The sequence below is a fragment of the Pyrgilauda ruficollis genome, unplaced genomic scaffold, assembly GCF_017590135.1.
Source record: "Pyrgilauda ruficollis isolate IOZ18807 unplaced genomic scaffold, ASM1759013v1 scaffold16, whole genome shotgun sequence".
In the NCBI taxonomy this organism is placed as follows: Eukaryota; Metazoa; Chordata; class Aves; order Passeriformes; family Passeridae; genus Pyrgilauda; species Pyrgilauda ruficollis.
In genome coordinates this window covers 13,913,438-13,932,245 of record NW_024514764.1, presented here as the reverse complement: position 1 = coordinate 13,932,245, position 18,808 = coordinate 13,913,438, and the positions used below count along the sequence as shown (strand labels likewise).

Here is an 18,808-nt window from a genome sequence, read left to right as displayed (position 1 = left end):
ATCCAAACTGCCCCGTGTTTATTGTACTGCTTAAGTACTTGAAAAGTAAATAGAGCAGTTCTATGGTTTGCGGTGTTTAAGGGCAGCCAAACCACTGGCAGAGCATGAGCCAGCAGGGCCATTGTTGGAGCTGGTGCTGGCTTAGGACTGGATTTTTGGGAGCTCCTCCTCCGGTGGCAAAGGGAATATTTCCCTCATTGGGATTTCTCCCTGTGTATTCGATTGCAGTGTCCAGGGAGAGTGAGGGCAAGGAAGTGGGCAAACAGGTTTTGCTCAGAATGTGTAAATGAAGCAGAGCCCCAGAGTGTTTGCTCAGTACATAAGTTAATATCAAACAAAGTTCCCAATCTCATAATTCCTCTGTTATCTTCTCTCTCTGTGGATCATTTTAACTGACTGACTTTCAAAATGTTCATTTGGGGTTTTGTAAGAGAATTTAAGTTCCTGTTCAGGTAACATTTGGCAGCAATTCTACTTAAAAAGAAACTATTTTAAGTTTATTTTGTTATCTAAAGCTGTGTCAAGAGAGGTTTAGATTGGATATTAGGAAAAAGCTCTTCCCCCAGAGGGTGCTGGCACTGCCCAGGCTCCCCAGGGAATGGGCACAGCCCCGAGGCTGCCAGAGCTCCAGGAGTGCTTGGACAGCGCTGCCAGGGATGCCCAGGGTGGGATTGTTGGGGTGTCTGTGCAGGGCCAGGAGTTGGACTCATGATCCTTGTGGGTCCCTTCCCACTTGGGAGATGCTGTTGGGAAATTAAAATATTTGCAGTTTTCTAATGCACAAAAGTTTAAGCCAGACGTGTGAGTCACAGGATATACTTTTTCTCACTGCAACCTGTGTAGTATTGTTTATTCTTCTGGTTTACAAAGAAAAAGGGGAGAAACACAAGCTCAGTGACTTGTGGTGGTTGATGATGACAGAGAATCTCCCCATTACAAAGTCACAGCCATACTGCAAGACAGGAACCATGAACAGAGTTTTCCTGGCAGCTCCTTCCAAATGATGGTTATGCAAGATCCTGGTTTGGTCTAGTGGAAGGTTACTCTGACCATGGCAAGATGTGGAGCAAGATAAGCTTTAAGGTCCCTTCTGAGCCAAACCAGCGATTCCATGAATTTGCTGTGGTATCGATCCTTCCCCAGTCCCCTGTGTCACAGTGATGGTTATATTGCTTTTCCTCTGCACTCCAGTTTTAGTTCCTGTTCCTCTTCCCATGCAATCCTTCCCTCCAAACTCCAGCCCCCTCTATTCCCAGTGTGGTTCTTGCTGTGCAGGTTATCTCCGGGAAGGATTCCTGGCGGTGCAGCATGCAGTGGACAGGGCCATCATGCAGTACCACGCCGGTGCCAGCTCTGCCAGCCTGCTGGAGAACATCACCGTGGTGGTGCAGCGCTTCCCCTTCCCGGCCTACGTCAACGACCTCTTCCTCCTGGCCATCCAGAACCAGCTGCCCCTGCTGCTCATGCTCAGCTTCACCTACACCTCACTCAACATCGTCCGTGCCGTTGTTCACGAGAAGGAGAAGAAGCTGAAGGTGAGAGATGGGATGTGCTCCCCTCCCTCTGCAGCTTTTCCCAATGGATGATGTCTTTAGATTAGGAACAAAATCCCTGCTGGGTGTAGAGCCAGTGAGGGGGGGATGGCAGCGGATTAGCAAGCCCCAGGGAAGAATGTTGCTAATCCTGCTGCCATGGGGAGGCTGGGCTCTGCTTGCAGTGCAACCCAGGGTGCTGGACCACAGGGATGGTGTTTCTCCTGAGCTGGGAGAGAGGGCAACATGTCTGGGTTCCAGAGTTTGTGGATTCAAGAGTTCAGCCTGTTTGAAGGAAGGTTTTTGCCTTTTGCATGTAGAAACCCATTGTTTGTGTGCTGTGGGGGCGGCTGGAGCTCGGCCACATGGTTACAACAGCAGGGCTTGGCTTCCTCCAGGCGTTGGCTGTCGTGCCCTGTGCTGGGTGGCCCCGGTAGCACCACTGGCACTCTGCTCTGGGTTTGGGCTCAGCTCAGCTCTCTGGGAACTCCTGCAGTGGTGGCAGCCCTTGTTTGGGGAGGTGGAGCCATGCTATGCTGGTGGCTGTGCAGGACCACTCTGGTGGTACCGGGGCTGCCACCTCTTTGCTTGTGCCACAAGGCAAAGCCAGCTGTGCCTTGCCCTGGCTATGCCCAGGGAGTGTGGGTGCAGCTGTGGGTCACACCATGAACTCCCACAGGAGTACATGCACATGATGGGCCTCAGCAACTGGTTGCACTGGAGCGCCTGGTTCCTCATGTTCTTCCTCTTCCTCCTGGTGTCTGTGTTCTTCGTCACCGTGCTCTTCTGTGTCAAGGTGAGCGTCTGTCCCTAGGCCACGAACTCTGTGCTGGCAAGGGAGAGGGATAGCAGGGCCACTCTGCCATGGGACTGTCCTGGTGTCCCAGGGCTCCTCCAAAGACTGGAGTCTGGGTTTCCCAGGCTGAAGTGGGCAGTGCTGCCCCACAGTTGCATCCATGACAGGGGTGACTCCCTGCAGAGGGAGGTGGGGATTGGAGCTCCAGGGACACTGCATGCAGAGCAGGACCACCCTGCTCCCCCAGCAGCTGGAGGGCCTTGAGCTCTCCCCTCCACATGTGTCCACAGCAGGGGAAGCAGGAGGGGGCTGTCTGGGTGTTGGCCAGGGTGTCCCCTGGCCCTTAGACCCTGCATCGCACAAGGGCAATCTGTATTTCCTCCCTCTGGAGTGGTCTTAGAGTTTCTGGGTGTCCTCACCCATCTGAGTTTGTCTCCAGCACTTGGAGAACATCAGGTCTGTTCTGCTAAAGCTGCAGCTGGCTCCAGCAGCTCTGGGCTTCACAAGATTTTCTTGGCAGGTGAGCGAACAGGGAGCGGTGCTCACCAACAGTGACCCCACCCTGGTGTTCACCTTCCTCGCCATCTTCTCCATCTCCTCCATCTCCTTCAACTTCATGGTGAGCACCTTCTTCTCACGAGGTGAGTCTCCCTGTGCTGCCTCCTTTTGTTACTGACCACTTTGACTTGTGCAATTCTTCCCTTTGGCTGCATTTTCAACACAGTGTGTGGAAAGGGATGTGGGTACTTTTGCTTCCCAAACCAGAGCAGGTCCGAGGGCTGGAGCCCCTCTGCTCTGGAGCCAGGCTGGCATAGCTGGGGGTGCTCACCTGGAGAGTTGAAGGCTCCAGGGACACCTCAGAGCCTCTTCCACGGCTTAAAGGGGCTGCAGGAGAGCTGGAGAGGGACTGGGGACAAGGCATGGAGGGACAGGACACAGGGACAAGGGATGGAGGGACAGGACACAGGGAATGGCTTCCTACTGCCAGAGGGCAGGGCTGGATGGGATATTGGGAAGGAATTGTTCCCTGTGAGGGTGGGGAGGCCCTGGCACAGGGTGCCCAGAGCAGCTGTGGCTGCCCCTGGATCCCTGGCAGTGTTCCAGGCCAGGTTGGATGGGGTTTGGAGCAAACTGGAATAGTGGAAGGTGTCCTTCCCATGGCAGGGGGTGGGACAGGGTGGTCTTTAATGTCCCTTCCAACCCAGACCATTCCCTGGTACTATGACCAGCTCCTGTCTTAGGGCCTCATCTGGCTGGCTTGACCCCAGATTCTGCTCTGGGGTAGGCAGAAGGCTTCTGCAGCTGCCCACTATGGGGTTGGGGTTGGGGTCAGGTTCCTGCCTTGCTGTGGGATGTGGGCATGTCCTTGTCCTGCCCCCATATAATCATGCTTTGTCCACAAATCTGGAACATCCCTGGATGGGAAGCTGGTGAGGAGTGCTGGGTGGCATCACCCTGACTTTTTCCCCTCTCGTTTTTCCCTGTGCTGGCAGCAAACGTCGCAGCTGCTGCTGGAGGCTTCCTCTACTTCTTCTCCTACATCCCCTACTTCTTCATCTCGCCCCGCTATGACCTGATGTCCCACAGCCAGAAGCTGGCATCCTGCCTCATCTCCAACGTGGCCATGGCCATGGGGGCGCAACTCATCGGCATGTTTGAAGGGAAAGGTGAGCAGGGCCATCTGCTCCTGGGGAGAGGAGCATTCCCTTCCTGTCAGCCTGATTTTGTTGTGGGGTGGGACTGGCTTGGTGGGGAGACATTGGAGAGAAGAAGCAATTTCCTTCTTAATACAGCTGCTTGCTCCTGTACCAGGACTCTCCGAAGTTGTGCCTGTGCCCCTGGGCTGTGCAAAGTGCCATCCTCACTTTAATTGCCAGAGGAATTCTGTTCTAATGGATGGGAACCATTGCATTTCCTCCTTCACAATATATATCTTTAATTTAAAAGAGTCTGTTGTTGCTTCCATGCAGAGCCATGCATTTACTAGGCATGGCAGTAGCTCAGTGGCTGTAGTGATTGGAGGGGTGATGCTGGAGAATGGATCGTTTCTTCCCAGCCAGTGGCAGAGAATGCCATGGAAGGAACATGGTGGGGTGGGGAGCCTCGAGGGGTAAGTGCCTCTTTTCCCTCCATCTGCAGAGGATTCATAGAGCTGTGCAGGTGCTCCTGGTTAGAGAGCAGTGAGCTGGCAGAGGGGCTGCTCTCTGCCAGTCCTAGAGAAGATGGTCCTTCTGGGGATGCAGAGGTAGCAGTGTCCCGTGTGCCTTGCAGGGACTGGCATCCAGTGGAGGGACCTCATGAAGCCTGTCAGCGTGGATGACAACTTCACCTTGGCCCAGGTGCTGGGGATGCTGCTCCTGGACTCGGTGCTGTATGGCGTGGTGGCCTGGTACGTGGAGGCCGTGTTCCCCGGGGAGTACGGTGTGCCACAGCCCTGGTACTTCTTCCTCACGGTGAGCACTGCTTACACCCCTCCCTGGGCTTGAGGTGCATCACCTGGGACAGTCACCACTTCTGTGCTGTGCAGTAGGCCAGTCTGATGGACGAGGGTGGCACCATCTGGCCTCCAAAATCACAGGGCCTGCAGCATGTCCTCACTAAAGGCTGATGCACCTGTAGATGAAGGTTGTCTTGGCTTTAAAGCTCTCTCCCAGCACTTCCTGGCATGCAGGGTGTTCCTAAATGTCTCCAGGCCCAAGCAAAGGTATTGGAGAGAAGCCCCAGGTGGGAGCAACCAGATCCAGCTATTTGACACCCCTGAGCACTGCCATGCAGGTGGGCATGGGTGACCTGTGTCCCGCTGCCAGCCACCGTGTGCCAGGGATGGGTGACAACTGTTGCCGCATCAGCTGAGCCACCCTCACTCTGCCAAGCCAAACACTTGGCGTCACCCTCAGCAGCTGCAGCTGCTGAGGGCACTGCGGCTACATGGCTGCAGAGAGAATATGTTGTGTTTGGATACTGGAGATGGATCCTTTGTTATTTGATAGAGAGGCTTTTCCTTCTCCCTTCCAAATTCCTCATCCCAGAGTGGTTTCACTCCAGCATCTCACTCCCTCTTGCAGTCAGACCAAGGAAACAGAGATGCAGCAATTGACAAAAGCTGATTTTGCATCCAGGAGTTATTGAGTCCTGGGAGTCCCCCTGGGATTTAAGGTCCCAAACATTCAGTTTCATTCCTAGAGAGCCATGTCAAAGGGGCTGTAACTGCAGCAGCTGGACCCCAGGCTGTATTTAGTGTTTCTCAGGGGTTTTGGAGGGGGTGATCATCCATGGGCTCTCCTGCGCAGGATGATTCTGCCTGAGTGATTTTACTTCTCAGTGGAATTTTTTCCATGGAGATGAAGATGGGGAAAAGCTGCTGTGTAATCACAGGCAGTCCTGCTGTAAGGGAGAGATGGGGGAAGGCAGGAGGGCAGGAGGATCTGTTCCATTGTGTCAGCCCTGCCTGCTGAAGATGTTCTGGTTGGTAATTCCCAGGCCAAGGAGAGCAGTCTGAGAGATCCTGGGGAGGTGTCTGTGGGAGGAGGAGGGTGGCCAAGGCTGGGATGAAGAGATGGGCTCTGCCTGTGCCTGATTTCTGTCTCTCCCTTCCTCCTTCAGCCCTCGTACTGGTGCGGGCGGCCCAGGACTGTTGTGGGGAAAGAGAAAGAGGAGGAGGAGGACCCCGAGAAAGCCCTGAAGAGTCAGTACATTGAGGAGGAACCAGCCGACCTCGTGTCAGGCATCAAAATAAAGCACCTGTCCAAGGTACTGACTGCCCAGCAGGGCACAAACACACCATAATGTTGGTTTTGTAAAGTCTGTTGCCTGCAGGCAGCTTCTGTATCCTAGTGCTGCCCTGGGGCTGGGTATGGCTCTTCCCCAGAGCTGGCTGCATTTGTGGTGGGATGAAGTGCTGCGTCCTTAGAGGTGCAGTGACATTTGTATTTAACTTGTTGACGTCTGAGTTTAACCTGAATTAGAGCTGTTGTCTCCTGGTAACACCCTGTGAGCATCCCAGGCTTTGCCTGCTGGGTGGGGCTGAGGCACTTGCCTGTGGTGCAGCACCAACTCATGGACTTGATCTCTACAGGTCTTCAAAATGGGAAACAAGACAAAAGAGGCAGTGAAGGACTTGACAGTGAACATGTATGAAGGGCAGATCACTGTCCTGTTGGGACACAACGGTGCTGGGAAGACCACCACTCTGTCCATGCTCACAGGTAGGAGTCTCCTGCTGCAGGAACTGATGGCTTTACCCTCAAAGAAGAGCCAGACCCTGTCTCTGAGGGCCTGGAGGGGTTTTTGATCTTCCTTGGAGCACCTTCAGTTTCCTGAGCCATTGGCTAGGAGTGCCATGTTAGTGAGAGGGAGATGGAAGGAGCATGGGGGATCCCTGCTCAACCCTCCACAAGAGTGGGATCAGCCAGTGGGTGAAATGAGAGACAGGTTTTGTGCTGGAGAGCTGTGAGAAGAGACTGGACCTGCTGTAGGATTGCTCTCTGTAGGCTTTGCCATGATAACGCAGATAGGGTGGAACTGGTGTTTGTCATTCTTGATCTGCTGGGCTCCAGGATGCCTATTTTGGCACGATGGACACAGTGACCTTTGATGGTCATCTTCTGTTCTCTATTGCTCTGAGCTGCTCCTGGCAACTCAGGGGGCTCACGGAACCTTCCTGGACCTCTGCCCTGGCCCTGCCTGGCTCTCTGCACAGCTCAGAACCATGTTTGACCTGCCTGTTCCTCTCCTTTCTGCACTGTTGGCCCAGTTCCCACCTGTGGGTGCCCTGCAGCCCATCCTGCGGGCAGGAGGAAGCTGTTGTACCCCAGCCTGAGCATGAGACAGACTTGCTCTGTTTTTTGGAGAAAGCTGGCAGTGGGGGGGATGCTCATCAGGACTCTCCACATTTCCACTGGCTCTTTGCCACTGGGGTCACCCTGAGCATCTGTGTTCCCCTCCCCACAGGTCTGCACTCCCCGACGGGCGGGCAGGCCTACATCAATGGCTACGAGATCTCCCAGGACATGGTCCTGATCCGCCGCAGCCTGGGGCTGTGTCCCCAGCACGATGTCCTCTTCGACAACATGACAGTGGAAGAGCACCTCCACTTCTATGCAGGGGTGAGCCTAGCACCGAGCAAGGGGACAGCCCTGGGGGAGGCACCTGGGCTCCTGGAGTTGGGGAAGTGTAGTGTGATATATCAAGTGGGTCCAAAAATGGTCAGAGGGTGGTACACCTCTGCTTTGTAGCCAGGCTGGGAGAGCTGGGGGTGTTCACCTGGGGAAGAGAAGGCTCCAGGGTGACCTTGGAGCCTCTTGCAGTGACTACAGGGGTTCCAGGAGAGGGATTTTGGACAAGGGCCTGGAATGACAAGACAATGGGGAATGGTTTCACACTGAGAGGGCAGGGTTAAATGGGATATACAGAAGAAATTCTTCCCTCTGAGGGTGCTGAGGCCCTGGCACCCTGGAGAAGCTGTGGCTGCCGCTGGATCCCTGGCAGTGTCCAAGGCCCAGCTGGATGGGGCTTGGAGCACCCTGGGCTAGTGGAAGGTGTCCCTGCTCATGGCCGGGCAGTTCGCCTAAATGATCTTAAAGGACCCTTCCAACCCGAACTATTCTGTGATTCCATAAGCAGAACAGCCCTTGCATCCTCTTCCCACCTCATCTGCAGGCTGGTGGAGGAGTGGAGGGTCTCAGATAGCACAGCTCCATGGAACACCCCCGGCAGCTGTGCCAGCTCTTGCAGGCGTGGGCAGGAGTCCATCCCTGCTTCCCCACTTTCCTGTCTGTGTGTGGAGCAGGGAGTGTGGTGGGGTTTGGCAGCCCTGTAGGTGGGGCTCATCCCTCCCTTCCCCTGTCTGGCAGCTGAAGGGATACCCAGCCTCCAAGTGTCCTGAGGAGATCAACCACATCCTGAGGATCCTCAGCCTGGAGGACAAGCGCCGCTCCCTGACCAAGGCTCTCTCTGGGGGCATGAAGCGCAAGCTGTCCATCGGCATCGCCCTCATCGGGGACTCCAAGGCAGGTGGCTTTGCTGGCTCACCTCACACCTGGGGCCAGTGCTGGTCCTTGGGGTGGCTCTGAGGCTGTTCCTCATCTGCAGTGAGCCAATGGGAGAAGCAAGGACAGTGGGGAGCGGGCAGGAGCACTCCCACTCTGAGGGCCACGCCCTGAGGCTCTGCTGTCTCATAGCTGCTCTCCAAGATCGTTGCTGTGAGGCCAAGGCTCCTCCTGGGCCCTGAGGTTGTCCCCTCCTGTGCTGCTGGGCCTCCCCCAACCCTTTCTGACCTGCTCCCATCTCCTGAGTGCAGGTGGTGATGCTGGATGAGCCGACGTCGGGGATGGACCCAGCGTCCCGCAGAGCCACGTGGGATCTTCTGCAGCAGCAGAGGAGCAACAGAACCATCCTGCTGACCACTCACTTCATGGACGAGGCAGACCTGCTGGGGGACCGCATAGCCATCATGGCCAAGGGCGAGCTGCAGTGCTGCGGCTCCTCGCTCTTCCTCAAGCGCAAATACGGTACGGGAGCAGAGCAGGCTGTGCTCTGTGTCTTCTCCTTGCCAGGGAGGAGCAGGAGGGGTAGAGAGAGCAGGGAGGGGATCCATTGCTCCTTGCCTGATGGCTGGTTGCTCCCCATCCTGGTATTCAGCCTCTCCTGGGGCCCACCCCCACATTTGCTCTTGCATCGTGTCCGGTGCAAAGCGGTGCCTGTGCATCCCTCTCTGTTCCAGGCCCCTGCGCAGGCTGGGCTGGGCTGGGCTGGGATTGACCCTCCTCTCCCTTCTCTGGTGGCTCCCCACAGGGGCAGGATATCACATGGTGATGGTGAAGGAGCCCTACTGCAACCTGGGGGAGATCTCCCGCCTCATCTGCCAGTACGTGCCCAATGCCACTATGGAGAGCAATGCTGGGGCAGAGCTGTCCTTCATCCTGCCCAAGGAGAGCACACACAGGTAATGGCATTGTCCTCTGCTGCCCCTCCCTGGGGGGTCCCCTTGTCTTCACACACTGTCTCACAGGCTTGCTGGAAAGGGGAGCTGCTCCCTGCATCAGCATTGCTCATGGAAAATGGGATTCAGTTCCTCCTGTAGTGCTGAGGGTGGCACACACGAGGCAGGATGTTCTGGCTCTGAAATCAGATCTATGGACCCAGGAGGTCAGGGGAGCTGATTGTCTCCTTCTGCCCTGTTCTCGTGAGACCCCTCCTGCAGTGCTCCCTCCTGGTCTGGAGGCACCAGCAGGAGGATGTGGAGCTCCTGGAACAAGTACAGGGAGGCCACAGCGGCACTCCAAGGACTGGAGCCTCTGTTTTGGAGCCAGACTGGGAGAGCTGGGGGTGCTCACCTGGAGAAGAGAAGGCTCCAGCGAGAGCTCAGAGCCCCTTGCAGGGCCTAAGGGGGCTCCAGGAGAGCTGGTGACAGACTTGGGACAAGGGGTGGAGGGACAGGACAAGGGGAATGACTTCCCACTGGCAGAGAGCAGGGTTGGATGGGATATTGGGAAGGAATTGTTCCCTGGCAAGGTGGGCAGGCCCTGGCACAGGGTGCCCAGAGCAGCTGTGGCTGCCCCTGGATCCCTGGCAGTGTCCAAAGCCAGGCTGGATGTGGTTTGGAGCACCCTGGGACAGTGGAAGATGTCCCTGCCCATGGCAGGGGGTGGAATGAGATGGTCAGTAAGGTCCATTCCAAACTCAAACCCCTTTGTGTTTCCATGATTCTGTGCTAGCTGAGGCAAGAACAAACAGCCAGTGGAGCCCAAAATCTGCCCTTGTGGACAGGGGTGTACTCAATGCCACAGGTCGCCCTGGGGTTGGATGCAAGACTCCAGCCAGCTGCAGGACTGATGCCCAAAGGTCTTTACCCCTGAGTGCCCCCTCCCACGAGTGTCGGTGTCTGACGTCTCCCTTCTCCGCTCAGGTTTGAGGCCCTGTTCACGGAGCTGGAGCAGAGGCGGGAGGAGCTGGGCATCGCCAGCTACGGCGCCTCAGTCACCACCATGGAGGAGGTGTTCCTCAGGTAGGTGGAGGGGGTGACCAGTGCCCGTGTGCTTTGCTGATGTCCAGCACAGCCCTCTGGGACACTTATTGGCTTTGGTCTCTTGGCTTTGGCTTCCCCAGCTCAGAAGAGCTGTATCCTGCCTGGATCTGTTTCATCACCCGCTTTTCCTCCTGGCACAGGGTTGGGAAGCTTGTGGACTCCAGCATGGATATCCAGGCCATCCAGCTGCCTGCTCTGCAGTACCAGCATGAGAGACGCTCCAACGACTGGGCCATGGATGACTCCAGCAGCTTGAGTGGCATGACGGACATGACAGATGACAGCGGGGCGCTCATTACCGAAGACTGCTCCAGCATCAAGCTCAACACCGGGGTGAGTGCTGGGGGGTCGGCACAGCAGGAACAGGGAGAGGACATGTGAAGGGAGGGGCTTGAAGTAGGGTTACCAGGTGGAGCCTCCCCCAGGGTTGCTCTTGTTGCATGTGGTTTGGAACATCGAATTGAAAGTTCAAGTTGGCATCTGCATTGTTAGGACAAATGATTTTTAGGGTTGGTAGGGTTACTCTTCATGTTAAGCTTGGGATCTGAGTTGCTCTTCAAGGTGATCTAATGTGGTTTTCCACCTGCTGTTTTTCCATCATTGGGGTTTTCCAGAAGGAAGATGAGAAAATCCATCTTCCTTCCCTCACTGGGCTTGCGTTCCAGTTCCCTGGCAGCCCTTCATGCCCCGCTGCTCAGTGCCTGTGATCAATATCGCTTGTCTTCTCAAGGGCACATCTCAAAGGCAGAGGGGGAGGAGGATGTTGCTGGGTTTGAAAAGCACAGAAGGTGTTTGCAGGGGCTGGGCTGGGCACTTGGAGGTGCTCACCCGGTTGCTCTGGCTGACACCTGACACTACAGTAATCCTGTTTGGGAGCCTCAGCTGCTGGGAGGTGGAGGAAGGTAAAGGTCATGGCTAAAGCTGCTTTTAACACCTGAGATCTCAAAGTGACTGTGACTTGTTCAGAAGCCATGGAGTTGGATGAGCTGGAGCTGGGCAGCTGCCCTGCTAATCCCTTTATAGGCTTAGCTGGAGAGCAGGCTCTGCTGCGGGCTGGCAGGTGCATAAAGGATGGCGGTGGTTTGGGGTCATCTTCCACATCAGCTGCGTGGGGTGACGTGTCCACAGCTGGCAGGGCTCACCATGACCCGGCCTCTCCCCTCGCAGTTCTACCTGTGCTGCCAGCAGTTCTACGCCATGTTCATGAAGCGGGCCATGTACAGCTGGCGCAACTGGAAGATGGTGGCAGCGCAGTTCCTCGTGCCTCTGATCTTCACTGCCTTTGCCCTCATCGTGGCCAAGACCTTCCCGGGCCCGCGGGACTCGTCCCAGCTGCGGCTGACGCTGGAGCCCTACGGCCAGACCATCGTGCCTTTCTCGGTGTCGGGCGCCGCGGGGCTGCCGCAGAGGCTGGCGGAGCAGTACACAGAGCTGCTGGATGCCCAGCGTCAGTCGCCGCTGGAGGTGCTGGGTGAGGGCTCAGGGAGCACTCCTGGAGCAGGTGGTACCTGGTGGGATGTCCAAAGGTCCACTGGTGTGGGTGGTTTAGGTCCCAGCTGTGGCGTATCTGATGCTTTTCTTTCCTACGTGGGAGTGTCACATCACTGGCAGGACCTCTCCTCACCTGAGCAGAGCTGTCTTCTCCATAACCCCATGTTTGTGGCCACTGGAACAGGCTCCCCAGGGAATGGTCACAGCCCCAATGCTCCCAGAGCTCAAGGAGCTTTGGACAATGCTCTCAGGCACATGGTGGCATTGTTGCCACCATGCCCTATGCAGGGCCAGAAGTTGGACTCAATGATCTTTGTGGGTCCTTTCCAACTCAGGAGGTTCTATGGATCTGTGTTTCTGTGATCAGGACTAGGGTGGGCCACCAGGGCTGAGTCTGCTTGGGGTCTTTTCCAGTTGGCTTCAGTTAGCAGTGGTGTGATGGAGCCCGCCCATAACAGCGGTGGTGTTTGGCAGGTGGGCTGGAGGAGTACCTCATCTCCCGAGCCTCCGAGGAAGGAGGAGCCTTCAACGAGCACTACATTGCAGCTGCCTCCTTCGAGGGCGCGGGGAACCGCACGCTGGTCACGGCGCTCTTCAACAACCAGGCCTACCACTCCCCGGCCACCGCCCTCATGCTGGCTGACAACGCCGTCCTCAGGGTGCTGGCAGGCCCCAACGCCTCCATCACCATCACCAACTACCCCCAGCCCCGCAACATCACCGAGAAGGCCAAGGACCAGCTCATGGAGTACGTGTGGTGATGGCACAGGACTCGCTTTCCTGCTAGGGCTCCCATGGGTGCAGGTTGGCTTGGTTGTGCTGGGGTCAGTGGAGAAGCTAGGCTGGAGCTTCTCCAACTCAAATGTAGCTGTGATTGCACTCAGGGGAGCAAAGCTGTGGAGCTGAGCCTGGCAGCCACATCACCCCATGCACGTCTCAGGGGCTGGCTCTTCCCATCGAGATACTGGCTGGCGTTAGTTTTTCCCAGGTGCTCATAGTAGGGGAGGCCGTGTGGCCATGCTCTTTACAAAACCCCACATCCGGAGCCTCTGAACGTCACCTAGAACCACCCCCTAGGGGGGCCATGTCTGGGACCTCACCAAGGCAGCATGGAGGTCTGTGGTGTGCAGGGTGGGCTGTGCCTGGGGGATGATTGTCTCCCTTGAGTGTTTCTTCAGCATGTTGGCAAAGCGTAGCCTCTTAAGGAAGCCCAGTGTGGGTGTGCTGGCCACAGCTTTCTCAGGAGTGGCAGCAGAGGGGCAGGTGCTGATCTCTTGCTCCCTGTGACCAGAGACAGGACCCGAAGGAATGGCTGAAGCTGTGTCAGGGAAGGGTTAGGCTGGAAATTAAGAAAAGGTTCTTCTCCCAGAGGGTGCTGGGCACTGCCCAGGCTCCCCAGGGAATGGGCATGGCCCCAAGGCTGCCAGAGCTACAGAAGCATTTGGACAACACTCTCAGGAATGCCCAGAGATGTTGGGGTGTCTGTGCAGGGCCAGGAGCTGGACTGGGTGATCCCTGTGGGTCCCATCTAACAGACTGTTCTATGAATAGTAGCCTGTGAGGCCTGTGTAGCCTCAACATTGGTTTACTGAGGTGTCTGTGCCCTAACGTGTCCCCCTGTCCCCACAGAGGCCAGACTGGGTTTGCCATTGCTATCAACCTGCTCTATGGGATGGCCTCGCTCGCCAGCACCTTCGCGCTGCTGCTGGTCAGCGAACGCGCCATCAAGGCCAAGCACGTCCAGTTCGTCAGCGGCGTTTACGTGGTCAACTTCTGGCTTTCTGCCCTGCTCTGGGACATCATCAACTTCCTCATCCCTTGTGCTCTCATGTTGGTGAGTCACCCCTGGCACCTCAGTGCCTCAGTGTTGGTGGGCATGCTGAGTGCTGCTCCTCTGGAGTGTGTTTGGGTGCAGGGAGAAGGACAAGGCCACTGTCAGTGTCTGTGTAGAAAGGACCAGCAAGAAAGCTGTCCCTTGGTCCTGCTGGGAACTGGACCATGGCCAGCCAGCTGGGCCAGTGTCCTCTGGCAGCTGACCACTTAGCTGTTGGGACTAGAAAATGTTAAATCCATGGGATCTTGGAGAGGAATTCCACAGATCTGCCCTTCTGCATCCCAGTCTGCAGAAAGAGCCTCCCCTGGGGACAGCCATGGGCTGCTGGTAGGACCCATCCATGAGGGGCTGTCTGGGTCAGTGCAGTGCTGATATTACCCTGGGCCACTGGGACAAGGAGACATCGCCTGAGGTCAAGCCAAATGTGCCTTCTCCCCACATTGCTGTGCCCCAGGTGATATTCCAAGCCTTCAACGTGCAAGCCTTCACCCAAGACAGCCACCTTGTTGATGTGATGCTGATCTTCCTCCTTTATGGCTGGGCCATCATCCCCCTCATGTACCTCCTCAGCTTCTTCTTCTCGGTGGCAGCCACAGCCTACACCCGTCTGACCATCTTCAACATCCTCTCCGGCACCGCCACCTTCCTCGCCGTCACCATCATGAGCATCCCAGGTGGGTCACTGCCCTTTGTACCTTCCCAGCCATCACCAACAAGGTCCAGCCCCGAGGAGGCTCTCTCACCCCAGGCTGGTCCCACAATAGCCATAAAACACTACAACAGTCCATTCTCACCCATTAAATGTGACAAAATATGTTTGGTTTCCCTCTAAACTTCAGGGTTTTTCAGGTGTCAGGGTTTTTTCTTGCAAACCAGCAATCTCTAATTCATTGATCCATCTGTTCTCTTTCAGAGCTGGGCTTGGTGGACCTTTCCAAAACCCTGGATAAAGTTTTTCTCGTCTTACCCAATTACTGCTTGGGCCAGTGCATCAGTGACTTCTACCAGAACTACGAGTTCATTCAGTTCTGCACCTCCTCTGTTGAAGCCATCTTCATCTGCAAGGCCTTCAGTGAGTCTCTGTGTCCTCACCTGACCACCCCCCGCAGCATCACTGGGGGGTTGTGTGGGGTGGGTGGTGGAACTGGGCAGTGTCATGGGCAGTAGCTGCAGGTACCATTTTAGAGCAAAAACTGGGCAGCATATTAGGACATACATAGGAAAAAGTTCCTTAACTGGATCACCTTACTCATGATTTGGAGGAAAAATATGGGGCTAGGGGAAGTTTCACAGATGAGTAAAGAAGTGCCAATCCCAAGATTGGAGTCCTCTGACTTCCTCCACTGGGCATCTTCTGCCAGATCCCCTCCAGACCCAAATCCTCCTGTGGGAAGCATTGGAAAGAGCTGTGGGCAGGGAGCCAGTGTGGGATGAAGATAAGCCTGGCAAAGCTTTGGGTTCACAGCTTCCTCTGGAGTTTATCTGCCCCTCCCCAAAATGTGGATTGATCCTGGAGTTGATTTTGTTCCATCTTTCCTCAGATATCAGTTATCAGATGAACTACTTTTCCTGGGAGACCCCTGGGATTGGGCGGTACCTGACTTCCTTGGCCATCCAGGGTTTCTCCTTCCTCTTCCTCCTCTTCCTGATTGAGACAAACCTTCTCTGGAGACTGAGAACTCTGGTCTGTGGCATCTGCAGGCGGCGGAAATGGGTGAGTGAAGCACGTGGGAGAGAGCTGTGCCCTCCAAGCCCAGCCCAGGAGTCCCTGTGAGCTGGAGACGGGCCCTCATCACCTAAATCATCTTCCCAGGGAGCATCCCTGGAGCTTGGAGGAGCCAATCCTGTTAAGTGTATGGATTGACAAAGGGAGTGAGGCATCTCCAGAGGTAGTTGATGGAGGGGATGGATCCTGTTAGGGTTGGGGACACTGGAGGAACCCATTCATCCCCCAGCAGCCAGGTGACACAGTGTGTGTCTTCCCCCTGTGTTCAGGTGGCCCTGCTGAACAGGGTGTCTGTGCTGCCGGAGGACAGGGACGTGGCAGATGAGAGGAAGAAGGTTTTGGAGTCACCACCAGAACTGCTGTCGTCTCTCAGCAGCCCTCTGGTCATCAAGGAGCTCACCAAGGTGAGGCGAGATGAGCTGAGCATCCTGCTGCCATCTGAGCCGTGTCCGCTCGGGGCCGGCAAAGCCACCGCCTGCCTTGCCGTGCCGTCGGGCAGTGACGTGTGGCTCGTGTGTGGTCTCCTCCAGGTCTACGACAGCCGGGAGTCCCTGCTGGCAGTGGACAGGATCTCCTTGGCCGTCAGCAAAGGGGAATGCTTTGGTCTCCTTGGCTTCAACGGAGCAGGCAAAACCACCACCTTCAAGATGCTGACGGGTGATGAGAGCATCACATCGGGGGACGCCTTTGTGGATGGCCACAGCATTCTGGCCAACATCAAGAAGGTACCCAAGGCTGCGGGTGTGAGGGTGGTGTTGCAGACCATCCTGTGTTTGGCTGGGCTGAGCCACCTTGCAGGTGCCCCCAGGAGGACATGGCTGCAGTTCCAGAGGCAGAGACAATATCCCAGGGACATTGTGTCCTTGGCTGTGTCAGCTCTCCGTTTTCTGGCCATGTGGAAGCAGTCTCCTCTCCACTGAGATTACAGATGTGATACAAAATGGAGGCCAAACCTGGTGAGGGTAGCAAACCCTTCATCAAAGGGTTTTACCTCCATAGCTGGAAATGTGGAAAATATTTAAGAGGACGGTCTCTAAAATGAGTTTATCAAACCTTTGCAGACCTCTGCTAGGGGTCTCCTTGCTGGGAATTGCCCACTCCCTTTGGAAGAGGAAGAGATGAGCAGGGAGTTAGGCTTTTCGTCCAGTCCTTCCTCTACCACTGTCCCAGATTTCACAGAATATTCTGATTTGGAAGGGACTCACAAGGACCATCAAGTCCAACTCTTAAGTGAATGGGGATCCCAGACAAGGTCAGACATGAAGAACATTCCTTGAGAGCATGCCCCAAATTGCTTCCTTCCCTGAAACTGCCTTCTCTCATGCTCTTGTCCCTGGAAGTGAGCAGGACACGGGGGAGGTACAAGCCCTCCAGCTCTTTCCTTCTCCTGAGAGCCTGGGAACCCCAAAACGGTCCCTCACAGTGAGGAACCAGCTTGGCAGAGGCATTGTGAGCCCACCCAGCTGCTGTCCGGAGACACATCTGCCCGTTCCTGTCAGCCCAGCTGCTCCAGGCTGCATTGCCCTCTGATTCCACCTGTGGTTTCAGAGCTGCCATCACTCTGAGCAAAACCTCAGAGAGGAGCAGCAAGGCCTGTGGGTGCGCAGGCACCTCTGGCTCAGAGACCTGCCCGTGGGCTGATTGCCGTGCGCTCCTCTCGGCCCAAGGTGCAGCAGCGGATCGGGTACTGCCCGCAGTTTGACGCCCTCCTGGAGCACATGACGGGCCGCGAGACGCTGAGCATGTACGCGCGGCTGCGCGGCATCCCCGAGCGCTACATCGGCAGCTGCGTGGAGAACATGCTGCGGGGGCTGCTCCTGGAGCCGCACGCCGACAAGCTCGTCAGGACCTACAGGTGAGAGCAGACGTGGGCAAAGCGCTGTCTCTCCTCTCACGCGGTGCCCTCTGTGCACGTATTGGCTCTCTGGCCCCGTTCCTCGCTCCCGTTTTCAGCTGAAGGTTGAACTTGATGATCTCGCAGGTCGTTTCCAACATTGATGATTCTGTGATTCCTCTGCAGCGGTGGGAACAAGCGGAAGCTGAGTGCTGGCATTGCCCTCATTGGTGGCCCCCCCGTGATCTTCCTGGACGAGCCTTCCACTGGCATGGACCCCGTGGCCCGACGCTTGCTCTGGGACGCAGTGACACGGACACGAGAGTGTGGCAAATCCATCATCTTCACCTCCCACAGGTGACACTTGGCTGGGCAGGGTTTGGCATGAGAGATCAGGGAGAGTGGTGGGATCCAAGGGATGGGACACACCTCCAGGGCCTGGTGGGTGGGCATGCACCACCTGCAGCTAGTGGCTGGCTTTGCCCAAATCTCCCTCCTCAAAGAGTCCAGAGAGAAGGTAACACACTTCCAGCTGCTTCCCAGAAGCTTCTGCTTGTGTCCTGGTGCTTACATGCCCAGAGAAGGTGTGGCTGCCCCATCTCTGGGGGCATGCTGGACTGGGTTTGGAGCAGCCTGTTCTAGTGGAAGGTGTCCCTGCCCATGGCAGGGGGTGGAATGAGATGAGCTTTAAGGTTCCTTCGAACCCAAACCATCCTGGGATTCTCTGAATGAGTCCTCTCCTTCCTGCAGCATGGAGGAGTGCGAGGCGTTGTGCACACGACTGGCCATCATGGTGAACGGGCAGTTCAAGTGCTTGGGCAGCCCCCAGCACCTCAAAAGCAAGTTTGGTAGTGGATACACCTTGCTGGCCAAAACCCGGAGTGAGGAGGAGGGTGAGCTGCAGGCCTTCAAGGCCTTCGTGGAGAAGACTTTCCCAGGTACCGTGAGCTGCTGGAGTGGTTGCCCCCAGAGCCGGGGCAGGGTGCTGGGTGTGAACTTCAGCACCTTCCCTAACACAGAGCCTCTCCCTGCTCGATTCCCCAGGCAGTGTCCTGAAGCACGAGCACCAGGGCATGGTGCATTACCACTTAACCAACAAGAACCTCAGCTGGGCACAGGTAGGGGGGCACTGGGAACCCTTCTCCTGCCCCTTCCCGTGTTCTTGGTGCTTTGCTTTCGGTGGTGCATCCTCCCTGCGCTGTGTTACGCTGTGGGAAGGTGGCATGGGTGGGCATGACTTCCCCGTGCTGGCACCTCCCTGCTCCTGCCCCTCAGCCCCAGGAACCCCCTGGCAGTGCTTCAGTGTGGTCCCACCGGGGCTGTGGGCAGTGGCTTTCCCCAGCCACTGATCCTGAGGGGTCCTAGCCCAGGGGCACTGATAAAAACCCACAGTACAGCTACAGTATGTAACCCTCTGCATACAGTATACAGAGTTATGTATAGAGTATACCTAGTATATCTCTCTGTATATACTGTCTATGTGTATGTTATCTGTGTGTAAATACATGTATACTGTAGAGATTTTCAAAGTATACAGATAGTTTTCATATGCAGTATCTAAGTATATAT

The 18,808-nt window shown here is 56.1% G+C and overlaps 1 protein-coding gene across 1 annotated transcript in view; it reads left to right on the top strand.

Annotated features, from left to right (window-relative positions):
• Positions 1 to 18,808, top strand: part of ABCA3 (ATP binding cassette subfamily A member 3) — a 31,981-nt gene that overhangs the window by 9,818 nt on the left and 3,355 nt on the right. The window contains exons 6-30 of the mRNA XM_041462255.1: positions 1,276 to 1,535; positions 2,212 to 2,328; positions 2,849 to 2,969; positions 3,822 to 3,995; positions 4,600 to 4,781; positions 5,932 to 6,078; positions 6,404 to 6,533; positions 7,279 to 7,433; positions 8,181 to 8,336; positions 8,627 to 8,837; positions 9,121 to 9,271; positions 10,235 to 10,333; positions 10,495 to 10,687; positions 11,522 to 11,825; positions 12,320 to 12,593; positions 13,475 to 13,679; positions 14,134 to 14,353; positions 14,593 to 14,751; positions 15,221 to 15,393; positions 15,675 to 15,809; positions 15,936 to 16,130; positions 17,073 to 17,260; positions 17,426 to 17,596; positions 17,990 to 18,177; positions 18,284 to 18,357. Of these exons, the coding sequence (XP_041318189.1) occupies positions 1,276 to 1,535; positions 2,212 to 2,328; positions 2,849 to 2,969; positions 3,822 to 3,995; positions 4,600 to 4,781; positions 5,932 to 6,078; positions 6,404 to 6,533; positions 7,279 to 7,433; positions 8,181 to 8,336; positions 8,627 to 8,837; positions 9,121 to 9,271; positions 10,235 to 10,333; positions 10,495 to 10,687; positions 11,522 to 11,825; positions 12,320 to 12,593; positions 13,475 to 13,679; positions 14,134 to 14,353; positions 14,593 to 14,751; positions 15,221 to 15,393; positions 15,675 to 15,809; positions 15,936 to 16,130; positions 17,073 to 17,260; positions 17,426 to 17,596; positions 17,990 to 18,177; positions 18,284 to 18,357 (4,382 nt within the window). The remainder of the gene's footprint in view (positions 1 to 1,275; positions 1,536 to 2,211; positions 2,329 to 2,848; positions 2,970 to 3,821; positions 3,996 to 4,599; positions 4,782 to 5,931; positions 6,079 to 6,403; positions 6,534 to 7,278; positions 7,434 to 8,180; positions 8,337 to 8,626; positions 8,838 to 9,120; positions 9,272 to 10,234; positions 10,334 to 10,494; positions 10,688 to 11,521; positions 11,826 to 12,319; positions 12,594 to 13,474; positions 13,680 to 14,133; positions 14,354 to 14,592; positions 14,752 to 15,220; positions 15,394 to 15,674; positions 15,810 to 15,935; positions 16,131 to 17,072; positions 17,261 to 17,425; positions 17,597 to 17,989; positions 18,178 to 18,283; positions 18,358 to 18,808) is intronic.